The 25,914-nt window shown below is 44.1% G+C and overlaps 1 protein-coding gene across 1 annotated transcript in view; it reads left to right on the forward strand.

Moving 5' to 3' along the window:
* The window catches only part of ZBTB46 (zinc finger and BTB domain containing 46), a 39,756-nt gene that overhangs the window by 908 nt on the left and 12,934 nt on the right, over positions 1-25,914 (forward strand). The window contains exons 2-3 of the mRNA XM_009876312.1: positions 5,715-6,684; positions 21,818-22,099. Coding sequence (XP_009874614.1) covers positions 5,715-6,684; positions 21,818-22,099 — 1,252 coding nt within the window. The remainder of the gene's footprint in view (positions 1-5,714; positions 6,685-21,817; positions 22,100-25,914) is intronic.

Raw genomic sequence — 25,914 nt, forward strand, 5'->3', positions numbered from 1 at the left:
TCAGATTTGGTGATGAAAATATAACTCGTATTTTTCTTGCCGTTCACTGAAAATCATTTGCCTTCCAAATGCCAGCCTCTTCTGTAATTCTAGAGTATTTCTCAAACTGAATGGCGAAACTTTTATTTTCTTCCTGTGGCTCCTAACCCGTAACGATGAACATGTGCTGTTGGGCTGTAATTAAACATTCTCATCCCCAGTCATCAGGGAAAAGTGGTACACTGTTGTGTTCATGAAACCCTGAGTTGTGAGTAACCTCTTTGGCCTAAGGGTCTGGTTTGGTCTGTTTACAAACATCTTTGAATCCAGAGTTGTGTTTGGAATGACCAACTTAAACAATGAACAATCAGTTTCATGAATCAGAATTGGGTAGGTGAGTTCGATTTTTTTTTTTTTTTTTTTTATTTGGTTTCATAAGCTCTTACTGGCATCTACTTTGAACAAAGCTGAACATGCAAATATAATGTTGGGGTTTCTAGCATCAAAGAATTAAAACTCTTCTAGAATTGTGGGCCCTTCTCTTTCAAACACGCTTAGAAGCAAACACTGGACTTCCTGAGATTTGTACTTGTAAAGATCATGAGAAGCGTCTTTGTGAGGAATTATCATCCTTTAATATCTCGAGTCTTCTGGTTTCTCTCTCATTTAGGAGAAGAGTAAGAGCCATCCTTTCCAGTTGCTAGGGCTACGTTTTGGGTTTTTTCAATCCTCCTTTCTTTTTAGCACAGGGCACGTGTGCATTTTTGTTGTTGTTACTTGGATAAAAGTGAAACTCATCCACTCTGTCTTCTTGTGCAAGGAGGCGTTTCAAGCCCAGTCTCACCTTACAGAGCTCCTTTGCAGAGGAATTTAAAAAATGTTGGAATGTCTTGGGAGTGGAGACATGGACAGGACACACAGGGAAACAGAGAAGTGGGGCGTGTTTGTTGGTTTTTTGTATAATAAACCATTGGAGTGAATTAGAGTTCTTCCTTAATCTGTTTTTACTTCTCTCTGAAGGCAGAGGGGGGAGGAAGCAACACATTTTTGGTTAAATTCCAGTTGGCGTGTTTTCTCTGGGGAGCACAGGGTGGCTGGTGGAGGAGCACACTAGTGAGTGTTTTGGTCCTCTTCAACTTGCATCCTTGGTATTAAGTGTAGAAACATGTTTAGAAAATTGTAAGAGACTGAATGTCATGTAATTTAGATTTTTGGTTTGCTTATATTCTGAGAGAGCAAGAAGTAAACAAACAAAAAAAACCCCTACCAACAACAAAAACCCAGAAAGCTGCTCCAGTCCTTTTTTTTTTTTTTTTTTCCTTTTTTCCTTCTGAGTGAAGGGAATTTAAATTTATTTTTGTCGCCACTATTTCCCCAGGGACTGCACTGTAGAGGCTTTTGCTTGTCCACTCCATTTCCCGTCTATGGCTTTTTGTCAAAATCCAAATAATGCACAGAGTTTTAGATGTAACAAATTTGTGCCCCCTAGTGCTACTGGCATTAAGATTTTGGTCAGGAGACTTATTCTGGGTGGTTGGCTTTGTAAGTGTTACTGCTTACTCTTTAAAACCTCAACAATACGTGAAAATTGTGCTGATTTAGCCTCTTGTGATGTCGTCAGGTGGTATTTTCTTGTTCAAGTAACTGTACTGATGGTGCAAAATAACAGTTTTCACAGCTGCTATACTTGTAGACCTGGCTTCATTGTAGCTAGGCCTAAGATGATATAAATGATTAATGCTTACTGTGAGACCAGTATTTTGACAACCTGAAAAATAAAAAGCTGGCCTGTATCTTCATAAAAGTTTGTATCAAGGTGATTATTAAATCTGCTTGTGTTCTGTTCTCTTTGAGGTTATATGCAAGTGTTGCTTGTTTAGGGATAATTATTTATTTTATAGAGAGAGAGAGAGAGAGCGAGAGAGTTATTTTTGGAGAAGTAACAGACTTGAATTACTGTACTGTCTCTGAATTGACTTATGAAGAAAGTCTGATCTGCTACAATTTATTTTGTGGAAAAACTACAGATGAGCTTTCATGGTTCATTGGCTTCTTGGAAAGCTGTGTTCTGGCTGTGCGCTGTCATCACAGGCCCTGGCCTAAAGGATTTAGTAGCTGCTCAACTTTGCAATCCTTCACTGTACTAAAAAAGACATGAGATAAAACCAAAAAATCATTGATTTCTGAGATCTGTTTCTAAAACGTCTCCACAGCTTATTCATGCTTCCACTAGAAGTTTGGAAGTACTGCTTTTCCAAAGAAATCCTTCCACAACATCTTTTAAGTGGAGATAAATATCGTTACCAGGAAAAGGGGGAAAAAAAAATCCCAGCAACAAGCCACAAAACAGCATGTAAAATTGGAACACAAGAGCGCAGGGTTTTGAAGCTTCCTGAATTTTTAACTACTAGCAAATTGCCTTAAATTTAACTTGGATTAATTCCCTGGTGATCCTTGACATTAAACGGATGTTCTGGTTTGACATGGGTAGACAGAAAACTAATTAATTCCTCTGAATTTGAGGCATATTTAATTTTCTCCCCCAAAGACCTCTCATTTAAAAGGTACAATGCTGTGACAAATGTTGAACGTGGAACGATGTGCAGAAGGTAGCAGACCTTTAGACGGAGGAAGATCAAGACATCTACAATAATAATTGCCTGTTTGGAAGATGTTAAATTTTATTGATTAAACCGAAGGCGAGAGTACCCACACCATTGCTTGTGTACTCGAACGGACCGTGTCGTGCCTGCCTGTCCGTGGGGAGGATGCTGCTCTGTGATGGACATCCTCCTCGTTCATCTCTTTGTGTTTAAAGTACTTTGGAGCAAGGACAGGTTGTCTTCTCTTTGTGTAGCAGAAATCATATTGCCATTTTTTAAATTTATTTTCTGCTAGTCATCGTGTTTTAGAATGCCAGGTGTTTTTACTTTCTTGACCACAAGGTACCCACCCGCCCTCCGCTCTTTTTCCCCAGAGTCCTCGGCAACGTAGGCAAGTGAGCTCCAAGGCCTGTGTGATCGTACCGTCCTGACACGCTGTTGTTCATCCGTGGCTCGCCTGGAGGGTGTCTTCTGTCAAGAGCTTGGTGGGTGGGAGGGAGGCCAGTAAGGCATCTTGCATAGATTTTTGTCTGTGTGGTTAGTGAAAATTGCTTGATGGGGAATAAAGTCAGAAAAGCTCTTTCTGGAAGAGGCTAGCAAGTGCTTCATCCCTAAGAAGCACCAGGTTAGTCAATGCCTGAACCTCAAACTGGTCTGTTCTGAACCCAGACAATTATTTTCAGCTGGGTTTCTGTCACAGGCAGCTTAAACGAAGGACAAGCTGTATCTAAAATAGGCTGTTCTCACAGGGAGGGGGAACCCAACCAACTGACCTGAGCTGAATAGATTTATGAAATAGTAAAGGAATAAAATCTTGAGTAATCAGTGTAATTTCCAGGTGAAAAACACCCAAGAAGAAAAGTTATTATTGCGTAAATTCACAAAAGCAGGTGAAGACATTGACAAACACTCCTGATGCTAGTTTGGATTAAATCGAGGAGGAGAAAATTACCCTTGCAGGAGATTTTCCTCTGCCCCCAACCAGTTCTGGGGCATTGATGTCGTGGAATATGGGTTTTGGTACCCATGGAAGAACAGCAAAAGGAAACGTCATATCTGAAACCTTCTGATGGTTTTGTGGCTGTATGCTGTGAGGTTTTCTCCCATCTTTCTCTGAATCGTGTGGATATGGCAGCTGTTGAAGATGGGATTGCTGATGGACAACTCGCTTTATCCTATGTGGCAATTCGTATTTCCTGAGGGGACTAAGATGACTCTTCAACTCCTAAAAGTAGATGCAGTAGTGGTTTCTGGAAGAAAGACAAAACTGAACTGTCATTCTGCCTTAAGAAGTGCTTCTCTGAAACGCAAAGACATTGGGAAGTGGTGGCAGCCACCTTCAGAGCTGGGTTAGAGTGCTGCTGAACTGGCTGCTTCCATCATAACCTCTTCAGGTGACACCTGAAAAAGGATAAGAAAAATTTTTTTTTCCCCCTACCTCTGATTTTCATTAGATTTTTTTTATTATTATTATTTGAGATGGAGATGTCTTCTGTGTGAGAATTTCATGTGAGGTCTCTGGGTGGATTGCAGTGGTAAATAGGCAGTGGTGTTCAGATAGTGCAGAGCTTCACTGGTACTGACCTCTTCCAGTTGAAATATAAAAGAGATTAGCTTCTTCGTGTTCTGTGCTTAATTCTGTAGAAAAGCAGTACGGATTTGAAATAGATGACCATCGGTTCAGCCTGTTTGCGTCGCAGGGGGATGGTGCTTCCTCTCATGAGAGAAGCAAAAGCTTCTCAATGATCAGAGACCAGCTGGTCTTGCAGATTAGCATCTGCCGAAGGGACGGCCCCGTCCTTGCGGAACTGGAGAAGCTTGTGCAGGCGATCTTGTATAACTTGAGCTTTTGAATCATCAGGTGGCTCCCCGGAAGAAAGGTCCCATGTCACGTGTGTTCTGCGGGCTGAGAGGGGGTTTTCTGGCTGAGGGTGTTGACTAAACTGTAGCTACTTTGCTCCTGTAGATGGTAATAACAGCACAGACACAGGGAAGGGGGCCAAGGTCTCATGGATGTTCCATGGCATCGGAAACCCACTTGAGCGTGTTGGCAAACTTTATTAATCGTGGCTGTGCTAGGCCTGCCCGCTGCTGGGAGCTGGCTTGAGCAGATGGGACTGAATTTGTGCTGGAACTCGGTGTATTCGAGTTGCTTCGAGCTCGCGTCAGCCTCTGTGGTGACAGTGCTTGTGTTTAACCATGTATGTCAGACCTCAGAAGTACAGTAATTATGGTTTTATCCGTGTTGAGGGTTAGGGCTGGGCCAGCCTCTAAACTCCAAAAGTCTCTAACCCCTCTCCCTCCTGGAGAGGATTCTCAAATTCTCAAATTTTATGAAAGGTGATCGAAAGTCGTGTGAATTCTTAGCAGGTTGGTGGGTGCTTCATTCTTTTGGTCGTAAGCATCCTTTGTAAACATGAACGTTTAGATGACTGCTAGAATTTCTCTACCCAGTATCTTAGGGTGGGAAGCCAAGGAAATAACATGCTTTGAATAACGCTTATTTCACAGTTCTGATCTATTGCCAGTTTAGTTTGGGTGGGGACTTAATTTTGTGATCTGTGGTCTTGGATTTCCCTGTTGCTCTTCTGACTTGCAAACAGTATTTACAGCCCCTCGACGGCAATACAGCAAGGGAAATAGCTGGTTTCAATTGCCTTTTGCTGTTTGAGGAGTTCAGCTCTTCTGTGGGCTACACATAACGCGTGTTCCCTTGAGGAAATTATGTTACAGAGCGCTCTTCGATAGTTTGTCTCCATCGGCGTGGTTTCAAGCCTTGTACCTCTTTCAAAACCAAACTTTACTGAACACAGACAGTAAAATCTGACAGCTGCTTTACCCCAGTAACTTGAGACAGGTTTTGTTACAAGTCTGCAGTAATTTAAAGAAACATTTCTCTGGGATGTTACGAGCCACTGGGGCACTGAGCTTCGAATCTAGTCCCTTTTAATGCAAATTATTTGAAGTCTGGTAAAAATAAGCTGCATCGTATCATGACTGTGCAGTAGCTCTATGTTGTGGCATTCTTTCAAGATGAACCTGTTACTTAATTTGATACAGTTTGAGGTTTGAAAAACCCGCCTGTAAGCTTGTATTGGGTTTTGTAATACTGTGATTCCCTCCCCCGTGCAGGACTTGTGGAAGAGGAAGCACAAAGATTTCCAAATGAATAACCGAAAGGAAGATATGGAGATTGCTTCCCACTACCGTCATCTGCTGCGGGAGCTTAACGAGCAGAGACAGCACGGCATCCTCTGTGACGTTTGCATTATAGTGGAAGGGAAGATATTTAAGGCTCACAAAAACGTCCTGCTTGGGAGCAGCCGCTACTTCAAAACGCTGTACTGCCAGGTACAGAAAACCTCAGACCAGGCCACCGTCACCCACTTGGACATCGTAACCGCGCAAGGCTTTAAAGCGATCATCGACTTCATGTACTCTGCGCACCTAGCGCTGACCAGCAGGAACGTCATCGAGGTGATGTCAGCCGCCAGCTACCTGCAGATGACGGATATCGTGCAAGCCTGTCACAATTTCATTAAAGCAGCTCTGGACATCAGCATCAAGTCCGACGCCTCGGATGACCTCGTCGATTATGAACTTGGAGCCCCTTCCAGCAGCAGTACGGATGCTCTGATTTCGGCCGTCGTGGCTGGCAGGAGTATATCGCCCTGGTTAGCTCGGCGAACAAGTCCTGCAAACTCTTCTGGAGATTCAGCTATTGCCAGCTGCCACGAGGGAGGGAGTAGTTACGGAAAAGAGGATCAAGAACCAAAAACAGACAGCCACGAAGACATTTCATCCCAGTCTCTTTGGTCTAGTGACATGGGCTACGGGTCTTTACGTATCAAAGAGGAACAGGTTTCACCGTCCCATTATGGAGGGAGCGAACTGCATTCTGCCAAGGATAGTGCAATACAGAACGCGTTCTCGGAACAAGGAGTAGGGGATGGCTGGCAACCCACCGGGCGCAGGAAGAACAGGAAAAATAAAGAGACCGTGCGGCATATTACGCAGCAGGTGGAGGATGACAGCCGGGCGAGTTCTCCGATGCCATCTTTTTTACCTGCCTCGGGATGGCCGTACAGCAGTCGAGACCCAAGTAAGTCATTCTTCCCATTTTCATGGCTGAAATGAGAAACGTTGAGTTGATTAGATGTATTTACAGTATGATCTTACTGGTCTCTCAAATATATTAGCTGGCCAGAAACTGAAACATGTGGAAACCTGTGTTACCAGCATCCCAAAGGAACTGAGTGCTGTACAGTTCAGGGAGGAACCTCTGTGTCACGGCGTCGCAGGCTGGTTCTCCTGTGAAAGGTGCTGGGAGCTTTGTTTTGCCCTTGCACCTAGAACGGCCTAAATTACCTGCAAAACACCTTTATAATTGTGGGAATTAGCGAGAGAAAAAGTTGGAATTTATTTTAGCGGGTGTGCAAACTGAAGTCAAGGTTGGAGAATTTTCCTTGGGCGGTAAATTGATGATGTAATTTCACCACACTACGAGTGTAATTTAATCGTAATGATACCATCTTCAGTACTTGCTGTTATTCACGTATCACTTTCTCATGTGTAAGAAAACCACCTTGTTGCTGGTAAGGGCAAGATAAGTGTTTGGTAACTCTTAAGAGTAATGTGGTTTTCTGAGCTACTACTAAGGTTTAAGATGTATTTTGATATGTGGTTACTTGTAGATGGGCAGCTGCATTTAAAGTGTGTGGCCAGGCAGAAAAATGTTTTCTTGATTTCTTCTGAATCTTGGTAGTTATTTTTCTGTCTCAGACTAAAGATTCTATCGGATTCATTAGTCACAGACACTTAACAGATCCAGGACTCCTGCTGACACAGGGGCTTGGCTGGATTTTTTTGTTAAGGACTTGAAGGGAGCGTGGTGTTGAACTCCCTCGAGCTGACTCGAAGAACTTTGTCTGTGCTGCATTAGCCTGTGTTTCATTGCACACCAGAATCCAAGTCAGGGAGTGTGAGATTACATACCCTTACATTGCCAAATGCAGATGAAAAACGTCATATAAATAGTACCGAAAGTCTGAAGAGTCTTTGCGGGCTGAAAAAGGACATTTGAGTTGCTTACGCGCTGAAGTTGAAGTGTGGTTTTCACTGAATGGGTAACTCTGCAAATGCCTTTAGATTTATTGTGTTTTAGAGTTATCTGCTGCAGCAAGCTTGCGTGTAATTATTCTAATTAGCTGATGATAAAATCTAAACAACATCAGTTAGAAGAAAAATGCAAGATAACAGTGATTCATGGCAAATCCTGTTTTTATAAGGCATGTATTTTAGGATTGTTTTGAATGAAGTCTCAGCATGGATTGCCTGGTCTGCTATTCACACGCCAATATTTTTTACTTTCACGGCGTTCCCTAGGAAAAAAAAAAATGTTTGGAGCAGGTGGGGCAAGGTGAGGGTTGTACAGGTACGTGAAACAAATGTCATGCGCTGGAGTGGCTGCAGAAACAGAACTGCAAGCCACTTAGAGCTTGGATGTCTTTGAATTACTGAGAGCAGTGCAAAATATAAGATTGTATTACAGGAAACCGCACAAAGTTTAGATTATTTAATTCGTTGTTGTCAAGGAGTTAAACAGAAGCGACCTTTTTCTTAGCTGTTTGCAGATGAGGGGGAGATGGCTTTGGGCGTTGACTCAGCGCGTGCCGAGTCACTGAGCGTGATCTCGCAGAATTTGAGATCTGTGCCTGTTCAGTTTGAGTTAATGCTCCAACATCCCGTGAGCGCCGGCCTCTCGTGGGCTCCTTGGTTTGGGTGAAATCGGAGTTGCTCGCTCCTGTGAGGTTTCTTCTCTTTTCAGCATGAATTTCATCCCTGCTCCCCCGAACCGAACCAGCACCGCCCTGGTGCCTACGAGCAGGAGGGTCTTCTGCTCTCAGATGGGTGTTTCCCATCTCCAGCAGGTGGAAGCAACCCTCTGGTGAACTGCTCATCCTCCCAGCTGCCGAGCCGCAGGGTTCTGCCTGGGTTCCTTACCGGTACCCCAGCTTCTTCGCTTCCCTGCTAGAATTCACAAGTGGTCGCTGGGTGTTGCCAGCTTGGGTGCTATGCATGAAGCAAATACAATTCTGTGGTGTGAAAACAGATCATGGCAAGTGTCTGTGCTGTGTAGTGAGTATTTAGGATGTATTTAAACTCCACCTTATAGTTGTCGCTGTTTTAGTGGAGTCAGACTTCATTCTTTAAAATAGACTTTATAGTGTAGAGCGCCTTTTATTTTTTTTAATTTATAAGTGTCCCTATGTATTTTTCATGGCTAAGATGAAAAGGTACTCCTTTGCTGAGAAAATGGGTGGAGAATGTTCTTTCCTAAGAAGCAAAGAGGAAGAAAGCCACATAGAACTCTTTGTTCTTTGAGGCTCATTCATGTTTCTGAGCTCTTCAGTTGTTTTCAGGTGCTCCTTTCTCAGTCTGAAAGCCCTCGTTGTGTGATTATTTGGGTATCATTTGCAAACGCCCCCTACACTGGAGGACAAACACAGACCTGGCAACACAAACTGAATTGGGAGACAGAGCCCATCTTAAAAGTCCGGTGTTAGTGTCTTCCTCCTGAAAGTGTTCTTTGCATTTCAGCGAGCTGCAAGCGGTGCTTTGAAAAGTGGATCTTGCAAGTAACCATCGCACCACCCGTTTAATTCAGGGGTTATTTGAGGCAGTACACTTCATGGATTAAAAATACTTTCCTACTCCTATGCTCTACAGGATTACCTAATTTCTGTTCTGTTTCAAAGAAACTTGTCGCTGCAACTCTGCTTTTGACACAACTAACAACTTGTTTACGCTTTGCACTGGTGCTTCTTGCAGTGGGAAACAGATGTTCTTATCAATGTAGCCAGGGTGTGTTAAAGAGTCCCAAATACAGAGGTAGGCTGTGCCTAAATATGATGCAGTGAAGTCTCAAAAAGACACAGATTTTATTTGATTTTTTAATTTAATTTATGTAAAGGATAAGAAAATTCTTTCCAAATGTGTTGATTCATTTCCAGATGTTGGTGGGGCTGCTGCCGAGAGGCTTTGGATTTGATTACGCTGCAGATTCAAATAAAAAGGAGTGTCTGGAGTAATCTTATTAACGGTAGTCTAGCACCATGGAAGTAGCCACCGAAGCAAGAGATTCTTAACATCTGCTGTGAAGAGTGTATCTCCTTCCTCTGAGAAAGAAGGATCAAACAGGATTTGCAAAAGAATCCAAAGCAGTTGAGGTGTTAGATTGAGAATGTGATTAAAGTTCTCGGTTCCTCCAGGGCAGTATCAGTCAAGCACAAAGCTTGATGAGGACGGTCTTTTCATGCTAGTTTCAATTTATTAATTTGGATTATCTGTTTAGCCTAAAACACATTAGGCTTTTTCTTTCTCTTCCTGTTTGGGTTGTTCAGGATGTCAGCCTGTCATTCCCTGCATGGAACATTCATATATATGTTTTCCTCACCAAGCCTCACTAACTTGGAACAGCAGTTTTCTAAAGGAAACTGGAGGATGGGCTTTTATAAATAATAACTTTCTTCATAACCGAGCGAAGAAGAATTTCCTCCACAGACTTGCCAAAATAACAGGCTTGCCTTTTATTTTAATCTTTTTTTTTTCTTGAATTTTGTAGGTTTTCTAAAGAAACATACTGCTATCTGGTAATCTTGATCTCAAATACGCTTAGGAAATTCGGAAGTAATCTTGTGGCTTGAGCATCTTCATTTTCCTTAGGCTGCTGTTACTCTAACATTGCTGGATAAAGTTTTTACAGGGCTACTCACCCTGAGTGCACGGACTGCAAGGTGCTACAGGTGGCATTTAAAAGGTTCTCCCCGAAGAGGACAGTTATCTTCACCAGAAGAGCTGTTTAGCTAGCAAGATGTTGCTGGTTTTGCCTCTTCATATCATGGAAAACTCTGTCACTTGGAGGGTGGCTTTTGAAGGATTTATTGGTGGTTTTATTAATGTGTTAATTCAAGCATAGTAGTTATGATTCAGGAATTTATTTCTAGGGAAATACTCCCACACATCTTCTGAGTGTTGGCACCCTAAAGCTGCGAGTGAATTCTGTGTGCCAATTGACTGTGAAATGAAGCTGATTATTTTCAAAACAGAACAGTCGTTTTTAAAGACACCACAGCTGGGGATCTTCTTGCTTTACTTTGGGTACCTGACATGAGATTGTCGTATTCTCTGAGAAGAGCTTTAGGACTTCAGTAAGCCCGGCCTGGTGACCTTCCTGGGAAGGATGGGCAGGACCGCACTACGTCCTTCTGACTTTGCAGAGTTCCAAGTTCCTTTTCATGTTTTCCCATCAAAATCTTTAATTATGCACAAGTTTCCTCCCTCGTGGCGAGGAGACAGTCGAGTTCATCGTTTCCCGATGACACAATCTGATTTTGGTGCCTGCTGCAGGGAGTTGTGCTACTGGCTCTCCGTGAGGACTGGAGACAGCTGGGCTTGGGAGCTTCTTCCTCTCCTTTTTTTCTGTCTTGACTTCCAGAGAATAAATTATGATTACAGGAGCTGTTGGCGAGCCCAGATGCTTAACAGCTGGATCATATAGTGAGCTGATTTTTTGGAAGGAGGCAAGAAAGAGCTTGTTCTAGCTGAACTCTTGGCTAATTTTGCGCAGGTGAGGTCTCTGGACCTGTCTGGGTGCAGGTAGGTGAATGTGTAGGTTGTATTCTCATAGGAAGATTATATTCTTGCCAAAAAAGTCTTTTTCTCACCAAGCTGACGGACTTTTTGTGGCAAACCTTCAAATCTTTCCTTGATATCTTTTTTTTTTTAAAAAAAACCCCAAAACAGTGAAAATTCCGTTGTTGCTGTTGTGATATTTGGTGAGCATATTAGTGCAAGTAGTGGAATAGAGGTCTTGCATAATGAGAAGAGGGGAAAAAATGAACGTGGTGTTTGGATTCAGGATTCGGGTGTTTAAGGAACTCTTTAAGATTTTATTTATTTATTTATTTATGTTTGTTCTGCAAAACGTTCATAATACTTCTAGCTTTACATGATGCTTTATAAATAATCAATTTACTTGTCCTGAAGAGCTGGTGTTTAAAAGAGAAGAAAAAAAGATCTGCAGGTTAGCACTGCAGGGTAATATGAATGAAAACGCAGCGTGAAAGAGCTCAGAAAGAATTGAGCTTTGCATTTGGTGACGGAGGCTACTTGGTGTGAAGAATTGTGCCAACAGAGTAGAGAAGAGAGAAAGGGAAGAGAAGAGAAGAAGGAGCAGGAAGAGGGATAATAGAGAACTGATGACAAGTGCTGAGAACAAAGAGCCTGAATTTGTGGTTGTGCAGGTGGTACCTGAGACAGACTGGAGAGAGGAGGGAACCTGGCTGTGCTGGGAGTACCTGGTGAGCATTAAGGCACAATGAGTGAATTGATTTTTTTTTTAGGCTTTTGTACCCAGCTGTTCCCGTCAGAGATGGATAAACCTCCCTGAGATTAACTCTCGTCCAGTCATTCTTCACTCTTCTTTTTAACTTCTGCAGCCCAAGATTAAAAACCTTTTGCTCCAGCTTCAAGTGCTCCCACGTGCTGCTCTGCCTCTCCCATCGTAGTGGCACATCGATCCATCTGCTCCAGCCACTCCAAAACCACTTGCCCTGCTCTTCAAAAAGTGTATGAAAAGCATATTTGTTGTGAGACGAGGCGTCACATACTTAATATTCACTGTTCATCTTAAATAAAGATATATTGGTAAACTGTAGATTTTTTTTGTGTATTGATGACGATGCTAAGGGAGGTCTTAGTAGGCGTAGATCGAAAACGTCCAGTGTTGAAAGCTGGGAAGATCCCTGGGACGGAATAGTTATTTATTTTTCCTTTGAATAGATTTAGCTTTGGAGATACGGAGTCTCCAGTCCATCTGCCGTGGGCTCAGTTGTGGCTGCAGTGTGAAAACTGCAGGTAGGTGTTTAAGTGTTTCGTACAGGCATGAATGAAAGCTGGACTGCTTAAAATTTCCGTTGTCGTATTAATATCTGATCTCCTAAAACAACACGGGCTCCAATTTTGATAGTTTCCTACTCTTTTTAATTTAGATCATTCTTCTACGCTCAGTTTTGGAAAGGTCACTTTCAAGGAGAAAGAACGTTTTAGATCAAAATGTTCAGCTTATTGGAAAGGTGCTGAATTATTTTTGAGCGTAGGTAATAAATAGCAAATTACAAATTGCCTGCCACTTAGAAAATCAAGTTAATCACTGCATTTTTCCACCTGCTTTTCACTAAGTTCGAGTTACGATGCAAGGCATTAAAATTTTCTTTGCTACAATCAAGGGGGTTTTAACGATATTTTCATTGGGGAGGTATTTTAACACCCTGAGGAGTGGGAGGCAGCGATGCTGGGCTTGCTTTCGCAGCCAGACCTGGAGGGGTTACAGATTTGTGCTCTAATGCCACCCCCAGAATTCTTTCTTAGCACTGAAATCAGCTTAGCCCGTGTTCTGCATTCCTCTGGCTTAGGGAGCTGCCCAGGTTTCTGGACTGTCTTTGGTGCTCCAAGTACCCCGTTCCCTCTGGGGAGGGGGCTGCTGGCAGCAACAAAGCACCAAACCAGCCCCCCAAAAAGAAATCCTGATGTCCCCCAGACCGCTGTCCCCTCACGCTGAATTTTGCAGAACCGTCACGGAGAGCGCTCTGTCAATCGTTCAGGTTTTCTGAATCGCCACAGGCTAATGAAATTATTAGGATGCAACCTTTGCAGGATTGATTTTTTGAGTTTCTGCTCTTAAAGGGTTACGTCAGGTTGTTTTCAAGTTTGGAAACTAAAATCATTGCTTTTTAAACCCAGACACTCATTCCCTGGCTACACCCTGGCTTTAAAAAGGTTCCACCCTAACCCAGCTTTAGCTCAAAGCTTGGTGTCTGTTTCCTTTCCCCACCCTGCATTCCTTTTTCCCCAGGCTCCAAAGCCCTCCTCCTCCTCCTCCTCTTCCTCCTCCCTATGGTAACAGCCCTGATTCTGTTAATCTGCTTTAACTCCCGAGATCAGAGGCACTTCCCCTCTCTTAGTGCCCCTCTCGCTATTTCATTTGTCCTGTGTGCCGAGGTTACGCTAGGCTCATCACAGTGATCTCAGCTTTTCCCCAAACATTTTTTTTCACTTTGTTTTGCTTCTTTATTGAAATTACAAGTGATAAATCGAGAAGGTCTTAGAATTTTTCCCTAAAAAACTTCTTATCCTACTTTGCAATCATCACTGTTCAGGACTTTCGTGCTCAAAGTGCTGCTTTTGCATTAAAACACAGTAGAAATTGTTTAGATGCCGTGTCTAGGAATCAAAACCAATGCCTGACTTTGCTGTATTGGTCTCAGATTTTCTTTCTTTTTTTCTTAATGTTTCCTACAAGGCTTTCTTTTTTTTACATTTCTTACAGGCTTTCAAAAGGTAAATGTTTGTTTGGAGGATTTTCAAAGGTTACAACTCGGCACCATGTCGTATCAGGAGTGCTGGTGTTCGTATTTAGCGGGATGCTCGAACGTTACGTTTCTATCCCTTCAGGTTTGTGTCTGTTCACGTGCAGATGTGCAGCAGGAGACTGGCGCTGTGCTGAGGAGCAGCAGAGAATAATATCGGTCCTTTTACTGTACCAGTACAAGACTTAGAAAAAGAGATTAAGCTTACAGTCAACCTTAATGTTTTTTTTTAGTGACAGTCTGTTTGAAGTCACTGCACCGTTCTCTGCATATCTGGGGGAAACGAGTGGGGTTAAGGTATTTCTTCATCACACGGTCGTTCCTACTTCTGCAAGGACTGCTTTGTTATTCTGTCTTAGAATAGTTTCAAAACCAATTAACTCGTCCAATTTAACCATTTTTCTCTTTGGATTTGACTGTTTTGCTGTACTTCGTTTTGGAGAAGATCAGGTTGTTTAACCAGGGTTGCTCTGCAACCAACAAACAGTTGGGCACTAACAGTGACAAGCAGCTGGGTTTGGGGCCAGGAGCACCTTCTGCTGCCACAGACCACAGAAAAACATCTGCAGAGTTCAACATGAGAAAGAAAAATATTACGTGAATAAGATAAAATTGGATATTTTTTTTTTTCAAATACCTAGAGGAATGGAAGAAATTTTCCACTTGATATTTGTACTGTTTTGAGGAAGACAAAGTTGGAGATATATTTATTTTTTTAAAGTACTGATGCAGATATATCAATATAAAACCAAGCTGTATTTGTGTAGAACGAGCCCGTTTCATTTCAGAAATACTCTTCTAGAGACACTGAGGAGAATTTCTGTTGGTAGAACATACACGGTGAACATCCTCTGGCTGTGTAGGCTTGAAAATGATATTCAGGCCTGTCAGCTGACTGCAACCTTTCGGTTGGCGTGGGCTCCCCCGAGCCTTCCAGAAGCAGTAACAGCGTGGGAAACCTGCAGGTTCTTTTCTGCAGGAGCGTGTTTCTCAGCAACTCAAACCCCGACAGCGCAGGTCACGGCGGAGAAGCTGTAGTAGGACTTGAACCTGGAGGGAGAGGGGTGGGAAGACTCAGCCCGAAGGAGCTCACGGTTTTGGTTCCGTGAGGATTCGCTCGGGAAATCTCCCAGCCTTCAACACGGAGGCAGTTTTTAAGGAACACGTATGTTGTGGTTCCGGAGCTGTGTCTGCCCGATAGTTTCCCCGGTTATGAAATTGGAACTTATTTTGAGCACGTTTATTATATCCACATGCACACTCCCGTGTTTGTAAAATAGCGCTGATGAAAACCAACAGAGCTCAGAGCGTGGCTTCTCTGTGTAAATATTACAGTATGTGAGAGTGCTGGGCTTTGCTTAACAAATAGTAAGTTGTGAAACACTTCTGAAGGATTTCTGTTAGAAAGGAGGGGGTATCTAAAATACAAGCTTCAAGGATATTTTTAGCAGCTGGTAAACGATTTTCATTTTTCTACCAGCCTGGGTGCTCTCCTTTTTTTTTTCTTCACCCCCTCCCAAGAAAAACCACTAGGAAATTAAAGCGCTTTTTTTTTTCCTCTAAGATAAAAATTAATTATATCTTTTGCGCAGAAGGAGATCAAGCCAAATCTTCCTAAACTTATACAAGAAACATCATCCCTGAAATTCTAGATGAAATCTACTGTCAGGCAGATCTGTTCAAGATACTTGACACAAATTAGATAGAAGAACCTCAGAAAATGAAGTCTTTGAATTCACCTTTTTCCAGAAGGGTTTGGCCTGGGTCACGATTTGGCAGTGTCCTTGAAAGAAAAGCTGAGTTTATGTGACTCCCACTTTCCCCTAGTACTTAACTGCACCCCCACGCTCTCCTGCAGTTGTTCCGGTGAAAATGTCTGTGCAGCCGTGTAGTGAACCGGATTGGGGAACTGATCTGTGTTTAAAAATAACGTTTTTTAATAAACCAGTTTATTTTTAACATATTAGTTCCTGTCGCGAGTTCACCTCACAACTATACACGTGGTCTTGGTACAACTGAGGGAGGCTGCAGGAATGAGCATCTGGGGTGGGAGAAGCCGCTGATGTTGGGACCTCCTTGCTTGCCCCCTTTGCACTTTCTGCTTGTCATGTTATACCAACCAAACAAAAGAATTATGGTTGCCACCACGCTAAAATGTATGTGGCTGTGTGCGGGAGATCCTAAACAACTGCCCCAGAAAGCGTGATCCCTGCATCCATCGCAGGTACCTTCCAGGGTTCGTTGACAACTTGGGTGGTGGGACGGAGCGAACCCTCAGCAAGTTGTTGGATGCCAGCAGGCTGGGAGGAATGATTTGTTGGAAGGCAGCGGTGCCAGACACAGCATGAATTCAGCAAAGACAAATGTGAAGTCCTGCGCGTGGGATGGAGTAACCCCCTGCACCGCCAGTGTGGGTTGGCAGCCAAGGAGTGAGAAAAGCAGCTTTGCAGAAAATGTGTTGTGGTGACTAACGAGCTGACGAGGAGCCTGCGCATCTCCACGGCGGCGACGGCTGGCTGCGTGCTCGGGTGCCTGACGAAGAGCCTACGTGGTGTGTCACGGCCACCTTTGGAGTGTGAGATCCAGTCTGGTCATCTCCAGGACAAGAAGGACTCTCACAAACTTGAGCAAGCCTGGCTGAGGCCGTCAAGATAATGTGTGAGAGGAAAAGCTGAAATGACTTGGTTTAACCTGGGAGAAGGGAACTGGAGGGGTTATCCAGAGTCGGACCGTTCTCAAAGGCGTGTGAGGACAGGCTGAGAAGTGATGGACACACGTTACAGGCAGAAAAATTCTCATGGAGTAAAAGGAGGAAATTCTTCATTGAGTTGTCAAAGGATGGAAGAGGGGCCTGCAGAAGTTGTGGTACCGCTCTCCTTGCAGATACTCAGAACTTGGTTGTACAAACCTGTGAGCTACTCTAAAAGTAGCCCTGAAGTCACTTCGAATATAATTTATTCTACGAGCCTTAAAAAAGATTCTGTCCCCCTATAAACTTTGCCAGCTTTGCTTCCCATTTGCCCATGGGAGGCTTGGCTGGGGGTCTCCTGTTCGTCACTGTCAGGTGTGCTTTAGAAATAAGAGTAGCATATAAGATAATGAAGGGTTTCTTCAATGAGCTCCAGGTAGTTGTGGGATCTTGCTGTCACCGCTCGCTTTGGCAAGTGTCCACAAAATAGAAGCAGCCAGAGGCTCTGGCTGGGTTTAGTTGGGGCCGTTACTGGTGTTGGGGTAAAAGGATGCTGGTGGAGCCGGCAGGATGATGGCGCCGGTTCTGCTGGAGCACCTGCAGGCTCAAGTTCTGCCCCAACGGGTGCTGCAGGGGAAGGGGAAGGGTGCTTTCTATGGTAGGAGATGACTTGAACCGCTGTCGTCTTTAGAGGTCGTGGGGACTTGTGGTTTTCTCCAGGTGCTGAGCAAGGAGAACCTGTGCTCAGAGAAATGGCTTGTGCTGCGGGAAAAAGCATTCGGGTTGAGGAGAGGATGGAGGGGCTCCTAAAAGCTTCCTGGAGTTTGCCAGGGTGGCCGAGAGCGCTTACAGAAACCAGCTTAAAGCTTTGACTGTAAAGGATAAGCTGCACACCGTGGCCCTCCTCCCAGGGGCTGCCGAATTTGCTGACTGCCTTCCCCCACCTCGCTGGCGGCTGGGGCGCGCCGATGGGGTGGGCAGTCGCTTGGCGATACACGTCGTGCGACCTCGTCATCCTGGAAACTCAGAAGACCAGAGGAGAAGTGTTTCTGCCAAGCAGAAAGGGGCTTTGAAGAGAAGATGACAGACTTCTTGGATCTCACTTTACCTCAAGACTGTAATGACAAATATTGAGGAGTAGTGACCTGGTGAAACGTCGCTTTTAGTTCCTGGGGAAGAGCTTGTTTCAGCTTTGAATCGTCCAGCAGCAAATGTGATTTCATGTGATTGTTTTTCACACGTTTCTTCTCATGGGTTTAGTCCTCCAGCTACACATTTCTAGAAGATATTCAACTATGTGCATGAGAAAATGGAGGAAAAAAGTTGAAAGAGAGAAAAATAAATTAAAAAAAAACAATGGAAGAGAATAAGGGCATTGGGAGTCTGGGAAACAACAGAAATCACTACTGGGGGCACAGTGAGAAGATAAAAGCCACGTCAACGAGAAATAAGTGGTGGGAGAGAAGTCAGCTCGCAGGAGGTAGTTTGGTAACAGCCGAGTTTAAGCCATAGCAAGGAAAAATGAAATGGAGAGAAGAAATGCAGGAGAATTTTCTTAAGTATTAAAGTAATTAAGGTCTTCAGATGGAGTTCACAGAGCTGTTAAAGCCTGTCTGGGTGGTGTGGTTGGGAATGAAGAGCTGTGCTGTGCTCAGCGGGGATGTGAGGTCTCTGAGAAAGTGCTCATGATCGGGCTCCCTATGTGCCTTTTACGTTAGGCTTTCGTGTGCAGATAAGTACCCTACCAGTTAAATGTTGGTTCTGAGTGTCAGAGACGTGTGGAAATACTGTTGGCAAAATCATAAAAAACAGACCCTGCATTATGTTTTGGGGGAAAAAAAATAATGATAAAAAATACTTATCCAAGTCGACAAACTAATAAAGCTCTTCTGAAGGTTCTGTGTTTTGGAAAGCAGGCTGGTGTAATAGAATAACTGCAAAATAATTATTTGCTAAAGAGACTAATGAGCTCAGGTTTTCAGAGCGGCATTAATCCCGCCTTTAGCTCGCTGCCCCCAGCGGGATTTCCTTCCTGTGCCGGGGCGGTCGCAGAGACCTGCTCAGTGGCATGAAAAACGAGACCTGGAGGAGCTGGATGGAGCTCTCGTTGAGTAATTGTAAAAGAGAAGCTCATTTACCAAAGCTCGGTTTACGTACTGTTGGAGCACTGTAGTAAACAGTTTAGATTACCGGGAAGTGACGGGTGCTTTGATTCATATAATCCTTTGTCGAAATCTTCTTAAAAGAAGCTGTGTTGTAGAGAAAAGAGAGAAGTGGTTTCGGAGGCGCGGCAAAGAGGAACTTTGTGCGGTTTTGGGGCGTTTTGGTGGACTGAGAGTATTTTGGTACTTCTGTGACTAAGTGGATATTTATTTTGCTTTAATGTGTATTTGATTAGGTTACATCAGCTATAAATACTGGAAGCTCTACACCCTCTATTTCACTGTCTGTCTCTGATCTTGGCTTTTGAGGAATGTTCAATGTCTTGTTGTGGTTACAATTAATCTTGCGTGTGTTTTAGCAATTAGTGTTTATGTGCAGCAGGCAGCAAGAGATTCTGGCAACTGTCACTCAGCGTCTGCAGTCGGCTGCGAGAAGGGACGGGAGCAAACGCGAAGGTGATTTACTGCCTGCCCTGTTCTTTGGCAGCTCCGGTTTTGTTGACAAACCCCCCTTCTGGCCCGAGTTATTTGCTGTGATCTGGCGGTGAGGAGCAGAGGAGTAGCGGCGTTAGCGTGACCGATTTGATAAAGCTGGCTGTTACGTTCCCGGGTTAACAGGCTGCTTTCTTCGCCACCGTGTGTAACAGCTGCTGGGTTTTAAGCTCTTGTAGTTTCCCTGTACGGAGAAATGTTTGTTTGTCAAACAAACTTACCATCTGGAAAAATCCATATACCTGTTAACTGCTCACTCAGTGACAGGGGAGTGACAAAATACATAAAAATCCAAAGCAATTTAATTATTTTTCTTAATAAAACTTGAGTGTATGAGATTATACAAGTAAAACACAGATGGAGAGGGGAAAGTGGTTTGTTTTTAAAGAGGGAGCATCTCAGATGCTTCACGTAGTTGCTGCTGAGTCCTTGGGTATTCTTTATACCTCTGGGCTGTTGGAGAGCTCTCTAATGATGGATTTTTTCCTTATTGTTTGCTTTGAGGCTTTTTGTTCTTTATAAGAAGTGGAAAATCTTAACAGTGAGAGGTACCGGCAGCGCAGCACAGCTTAAGAAAGTGAACGTATTAAGGAATCCCGACGTGCCCTGGGCTGAGACTGAGAAATTCTCTGACGGCTCCTGGCCACCTTGAGCGAGTCCCCGCGGCTTCCTCCGGCAGTTACCACCCATGAAATGAGATTGAAATCGTTATCCTCCTGGAGCCGCTTTCCAGGTTACAGGAGGGAGGCACTGTACCGCTGTCCTCGTTAGCGGGTTTTTTAATAAGGCTGTGTGGATTGATGCCTTGCCCTGGTTTGAAGGGGCTGAACGCTGCAGCTGAGTGTGCCACACTCTTCCTCTTCCCTTCTCGTGAGCTCTGAAACCTTCTGTCGGGGTTTGTGGCTGTGACGTACACGGACAGCACCTGGGTTCCTCGCCCTGAGAAGCGCGGCCGGATTCGTGACAGCCCCCGAGGGTTAGTTTTGTACCTGCCCAGCCGCTATTGGAACCTGTCACAGTCACCTCTTGCACAAAGTAGATTTAAACGTGTTTTGAACTAGGAGGCAAGGCAATGTTCAGGATCTGCCAAACAGCTTCTTCTTCTGTCTGATCGCTTGTTATCAGCGCCTTTGGGTGGGCTTTTTGCCCTCTCCACCTCCGTGGAACAGGCGCTGCAGAGGGTCCCTTTGTGGGAGCTGGAGCCCGGTTTACTGATCCTTGGCTGGGTGTGAGTGTGTCGGCGTCATGCTCCTGCTGCAGGTTCTAGTTGCACCTTGGTTTACGTGCTTTATATAAACAGGGTTAACGGCCCTTTTTTGTAGATATTTTTTTATTTCATGTGAAGAATAGAGAGGAATATGACTCGCTTTCCTCTACATAAAAATGCATAAATTAATTGGCTGAAGGAGAGCCAAAGTTCAAACAAGAGAGAGCCTTTAACTGCACCTTCCCAAAGGTGTAAAGACGAATGATGTTTTTGCAGGGAGGAATTAACGTCACCATTCCTTGTTCATTTTTGTTTGGGTTCGTTAACTGGATTTTTTCTAATAGTCTTGTTAGGTTTTTAGAGAGCTGCTTTGTAGCTACCTGTTGTCAGGTGGCTAATCTGTGTCTTTGGGGTTCGTCTTTGACTGTAGCACTTCTGTGTGAAACCTACCCGGTGATAGATGCTGGGGAGCTCTGATTGCTGTGTGTTCTTCAGATAAGTGATCCCGAGGGGTTTATACTAATTAGCAGCCCACTATTAGAGGCTGTTTACTACTGGATTTTTCAAAACCTTCATCATGGGGAAGAAAGAAAAGAATGAAAATTTGGACTAGAGGAGTGAAGTTATGGAAGGAAACAGAACTTAAGCATTTGAACGTGATTTCGGCGCTATCCTGAAATACCAGTTTAAAATCAATGAAGTTTTATGCAGTTCCTGGTTGTGGGGAGGCCGTGGGTATCTCTGTCCCTTGGCAGGCGCTGAAGGTCGGACCCGTCGATGGGGCAGAAGCAGAGAGAGCCGAGGGGCGTGGGCTGGAGGAGCAGAACCCCTGAACGGCCACGTTCAGCCTCAGACTTTTGGAAAAAAGGAGGGGCGAGAAACAACAGCGTCACATGAGAGATGACAGTGAGGCCAAACCAGGTGGTGACGGGTTCCTGGTTCTCAGTCCTGGGAATCGGTTCATGTCTGCCCAGCAATAGAACAAGAAATAATGGGTTTAATTTAGAACATGGGGAGTTGCATCTCAGCGTGAGGAGAAACTTCTTCCCTGTGCGGGTGCCGGAGCCCTGGCCCAGGCTGCCCAGAGAGGGTGTGGAGTCTCCTGCTCTGGAGACTTTCAAACCCACCTGGACGCGTTCCTGTGTGGCTGCCCTGGGTGACCCTGCTCTGGCAGGGAGTGGCACTGGGTGATCTCTAGAGGTCCCTTCCAACCCCAGCATTCTGTGATTCTTTGACAGCCTCTTTTGTCCGCGCAGGTGCTGACGTGACGGTGACGGAGCCCAGCCGCTCGGACAGCCGAGGGGAGCGGCCGGACCCCTACGGCCCGGTGGAGGAGGCCCTGCTGGGCGGCGAGGCCAGCTACATCTCCCAGCCCCTCACCCCGGAGAAGGAGGATGCGCTCCAGGCTGCCACCGTCGCCAACCTGCGCGCGGCTCTCATGAGTAAGAACAGTTTGCTGTCGCTGAAAGCCGACATGCTGGGAGAGGATAGTTCTCTGCTGTTTGAGTACTTGCCCAAAGGCACGCATTCTCTCTCGCGTAAGTTTGTGTTTTTATCTACATACTATTTTTTTTTGCTTACCGACACTTTAAGCGAAGTCCTTAGCGAGAAGGAAGTACAAATCGCTGTCTCGTTTGTTATTGCTGATTTGTTTACATCCAGTTTTAAGTCTTGCTTAATCCCACTTGAATTTGGAAACCTGTGTTTGGTACAGACCCAACTTTAATGTCAGCTGCTGAAGCCCTGAAAGAAAGTGTTTAGTGCATGTCTGTAGCGCTGGTCCTCAAATGTCTGTTTTACTTGTTTGCAAAGTGGTACTTACAAACAAAGTACTTGAGTCCTTATGGTAAAAGAAGTAACTCTGAAGGTTTTGAACTCAAAATTGACTGATGTTGAAAGACTTGACTGTTGCTGCTGTGTCTGTCGAAACAGTTGTGATTTTGTAGATCGCTGATTTTTACTTCTTGCCGTTTGCGTTTAGACCTCTTCCTAAGTTACGAGCAGCTATTGATTGTTTTATTACACTCAGGCATGGAAATTACTATTTTTCTACTGGTGGTCTGTTGGAGACAGCTGATGTGCACCATTACGTGTGGATAGCCTATTTTACAGCGTAATTTGAATTTTCTTCATTGCAATCGTAAACCACTTTGATCCTCCAATGCACAGAGAAAGAAAGATTATTAATGCTGTATTTTAATAACACCTGGGGAAGTTGGGGGTATCATTTGTGACACGCAATGGAGCGGGTGGTGGCTTTCTGAGCACTACGTGTTAGATTCCAGCAGACAAGGTTTATTTTAAACTTTACTGAGAATATTGAGCAATTAAATAGAATGAAACGTTCCTTTAAGATATCTGTTATTTTAGTTTTGCTTTCCGCAGTGGCAAAAGAGAGGTAACTTTCAACGGTAACGCGGGTTGTATGATAAAGGGAAATCAGTGGCCAACGTGGTGTCAGTCTTAGTATCTCTTTTCACTTCTTGTGTCTGAACAGTAGAATTATTTCAAAAAAACCTTTCTAAGTTTAGAGAGGACAAAATAGGATTTTTGTACCTTATTCTGCAGCTTAAGTGTTTGGTGAGAACTGCTAATATAGTGTTCTTGTTTCTTCCGCGGTAACTCGTTTGCTGAATGATCTCAGATCAGATTTAGATGGTTGGAACTGGGCTCCTGGCTTGAAAAATCTCGTCGTTGCAGTGAAAGAGCCGCGATCCTGTGCGGCAGCGGTTTAGTCACCGGGCTTGTGTGCAGTGCGAAGAGTGCCCTCAGCTGGCACCGGCGTGGGTGGGAGCGGGTCTGTGCACTTCCGTGACTCGCAAAATCGGGCGAAATCACCAGTTTCATCTTCATCACGATAAACAGGAATAACGACAGGGCTGCCCTCTACCTTCTCTTGATCGATGGACTTCAGATTTTACTTAAAAGCTGAAGGACCGTTTGGCACAAAGACAGATGAGGATAAGGCAGTCCTAAGTTGGGGCTAGAAGTTGCCCAAGTGGGCAGAAGACCAACTGGGTTTAAAAATAAAGCTCGATACGTTTAGAAAAGGGTGGAAGTGATGGCTCATTAAGGGACGTGCTGACTCGGGAGGTCCAGCCTGCGTTTGAGAGCCCTGTTTTACTTGAATTTCGTTTTCCTAAATTTCGATGATCTCATCTTTAGGGAAGCAAAGTGAATTGATTAAGACAGGAAGAAGACTGCTCGCTTGGTCTGGAGCTCTCACGCCAGTAGGTGGATGTGGCTCTGACCTGGTAAGAGGATTTTTACTGAAGCAGGGAATTAAGGGACGTACTTTTCTTTCATCTTATTCAGATTCACAGATATCGATTTATTTTAATCCCTTGAAAAAGATGTTCCAACATCAGTCTCGCTTGCTTTTAAGTGGTCGTTACTGAATACAATAGGACATCAAGTTTAATGAGCATTTTCAGTGTATAAAATGACAGTAAAGCAATTGGTAAGAATATTCTGGAGATCTAAAAGCACAGTCAAGGCTGGTGCTAGCTTTGTAGGTGTTTTTCACATTTTTCTTCAAACACAATTTGAGGATGTTGAGTCATTTTAAGCTCTGGGTCATATTAAAAAAAAAAAAAAGGCAGGGGGAGTAGGCAGGAGCGCAGTAAAAAAAAGTTATATTTTTCTTAAACCAAACCCAGCATGGTTTTCATCTGTCTGATGTAAAAGAGTAACGCACTAATTTCGAGAATGTTAAGCGATCAACCTTTCTTGAGTTGAGAAAAATGTAAAGTAGTTTTGTTTTTTTTTTAATCTTAACTGCTGTGAGTGGGTTGTCTTCATATTCTCTTAGGAAGCACTACAGTAAGTAACTGGCTCAAGGAGCGGTGCTCAGGTTTAATTTTCTTTTCTGGAGGAAAAGACTTCATGGAGGTGGATAGATCCGAAGAGTGCATTATACGCGTTGAAAATTCTGGTGAGCCGTTCCTAAAGGGGGTATTACTCCCCAAGTTACCGCGTACGTCACAAGTTTTCAACTCTCCTTGTGCACAGTCCATGCTGTTGTAAAAGTTACTAGAGGATACCCCAAGGCTTTCATTTTACCCCATGTTCCTTTTGCTTAATTCGTGGTGTCTTTTAGTGTGAAATTACTGATGGCAAACCTGGGATGTGTGAGGGTTGCTTTATCACGACATATGCCCAGCGTTTCTGAAGTTAACTGGTTCAAAGTGATTTGAAATCAGAGGCGAAAATTGAAATACCTGGTCACGTGGGTGATATAACCTGCAGCTGAAGGGCTCAGAGAATTTATGACCCTCGACAACGGTGTGTCATCAAGCTTGATGTCATTTCTGTGTTTATCAGAAACATATGGAACACGCACGTTTTGCCGAAAAAAAACCCAGAGCCTGTGTCGGTTATTTTATTCGTGGGTCAGAAACATACGGAACACGCACGTTTTGCCGAAAAAACCCCAGAGCCTGTGTCGGTTATTTTATTCGTGGGTAACGCCGAGGTCGTCTTGGGTAGCGTTAGTTCTGACCCTGCTCGGGGGGGTGTTGGGGATGGCTTTCAGGTAAGACTTGCTGAGAGGTTCCTTTTGCCTCTTTGCGCGTTCTCCTGGTTTGATCTGTAAAATCAGGTTCTTCGGGGCTGGTTTCCAGGCCCAACGGTGCTGTGGTCCCGAGCTCCTCGCTTTGCTGATGTGCGTCCTCTTTCAGTTCGGATCCTGAACTTTGGTAGCATTGTTCCGTGCGGTTACACCACAGCCACAAAAGTCTTGGAGGCTTTAGCTTGGATGTTTTTGACTGGGTTTGCCAAGTATCGTCAAGAGAACGAGAATTTTGATATTCAGTAGAAAATGAGTCAGTTAGTGTACAACTTTGTTCTCTCACGTAAAAAAAAAAACGGAAAACTCTCAGGTTTTGGGGTGACTGACTCCATTAGAAGACAACTCTTCCACTTTTTCAAAATAGTACACTGCATACTTTTTTATAGGTCTAAGTTTGGCTTTTCCTGTTTACCCTGTTGCAGCTGAAACTGTTTATAGAAGCAATTCCTCCAAAGGTTGCTGGCCAAGTGATTGCATGGTACACAGAGCCCTTTTCTTTTGGGCAAACCAGCTAATACGGTATTTTTAGTCAGTGGTTCATTAGAGCCAATAATTTCTGCTTGCACTGGATGTTAAAGGAATACATTTTACGCCGTGGTCAGCTTTCCCACGAGGGACTTAAAAGGTATTCAGCTTGGCGTGGAATTTTTGTACATGCTAAACGAAGATTTAGGGGAGAATGGATGGAATTTTAAAGGAGATACAATAACTTTTGCCTTTCTCTTTTCCACAATATTTTACTATGCAGCTGTCAGAGAATACTGTATTCAGATATAAACTGCT

The sequence above is a fragment of the Apaloderma vittatum genome, unplaced genomic scaffold (genome assembly GCF_000703405.1).
Source record: "Apaloderma vittatum isolate BGI_N311 unplaced genomic scaffold, ASM70340v1 scaffold5839, whole genome shotgun sequence".
NCBI lineage: Eukaryota > Metazoa > Chordata > Aves > Trogoniformes > Trogonidae > Apaloderma > Apaloderma vittatum.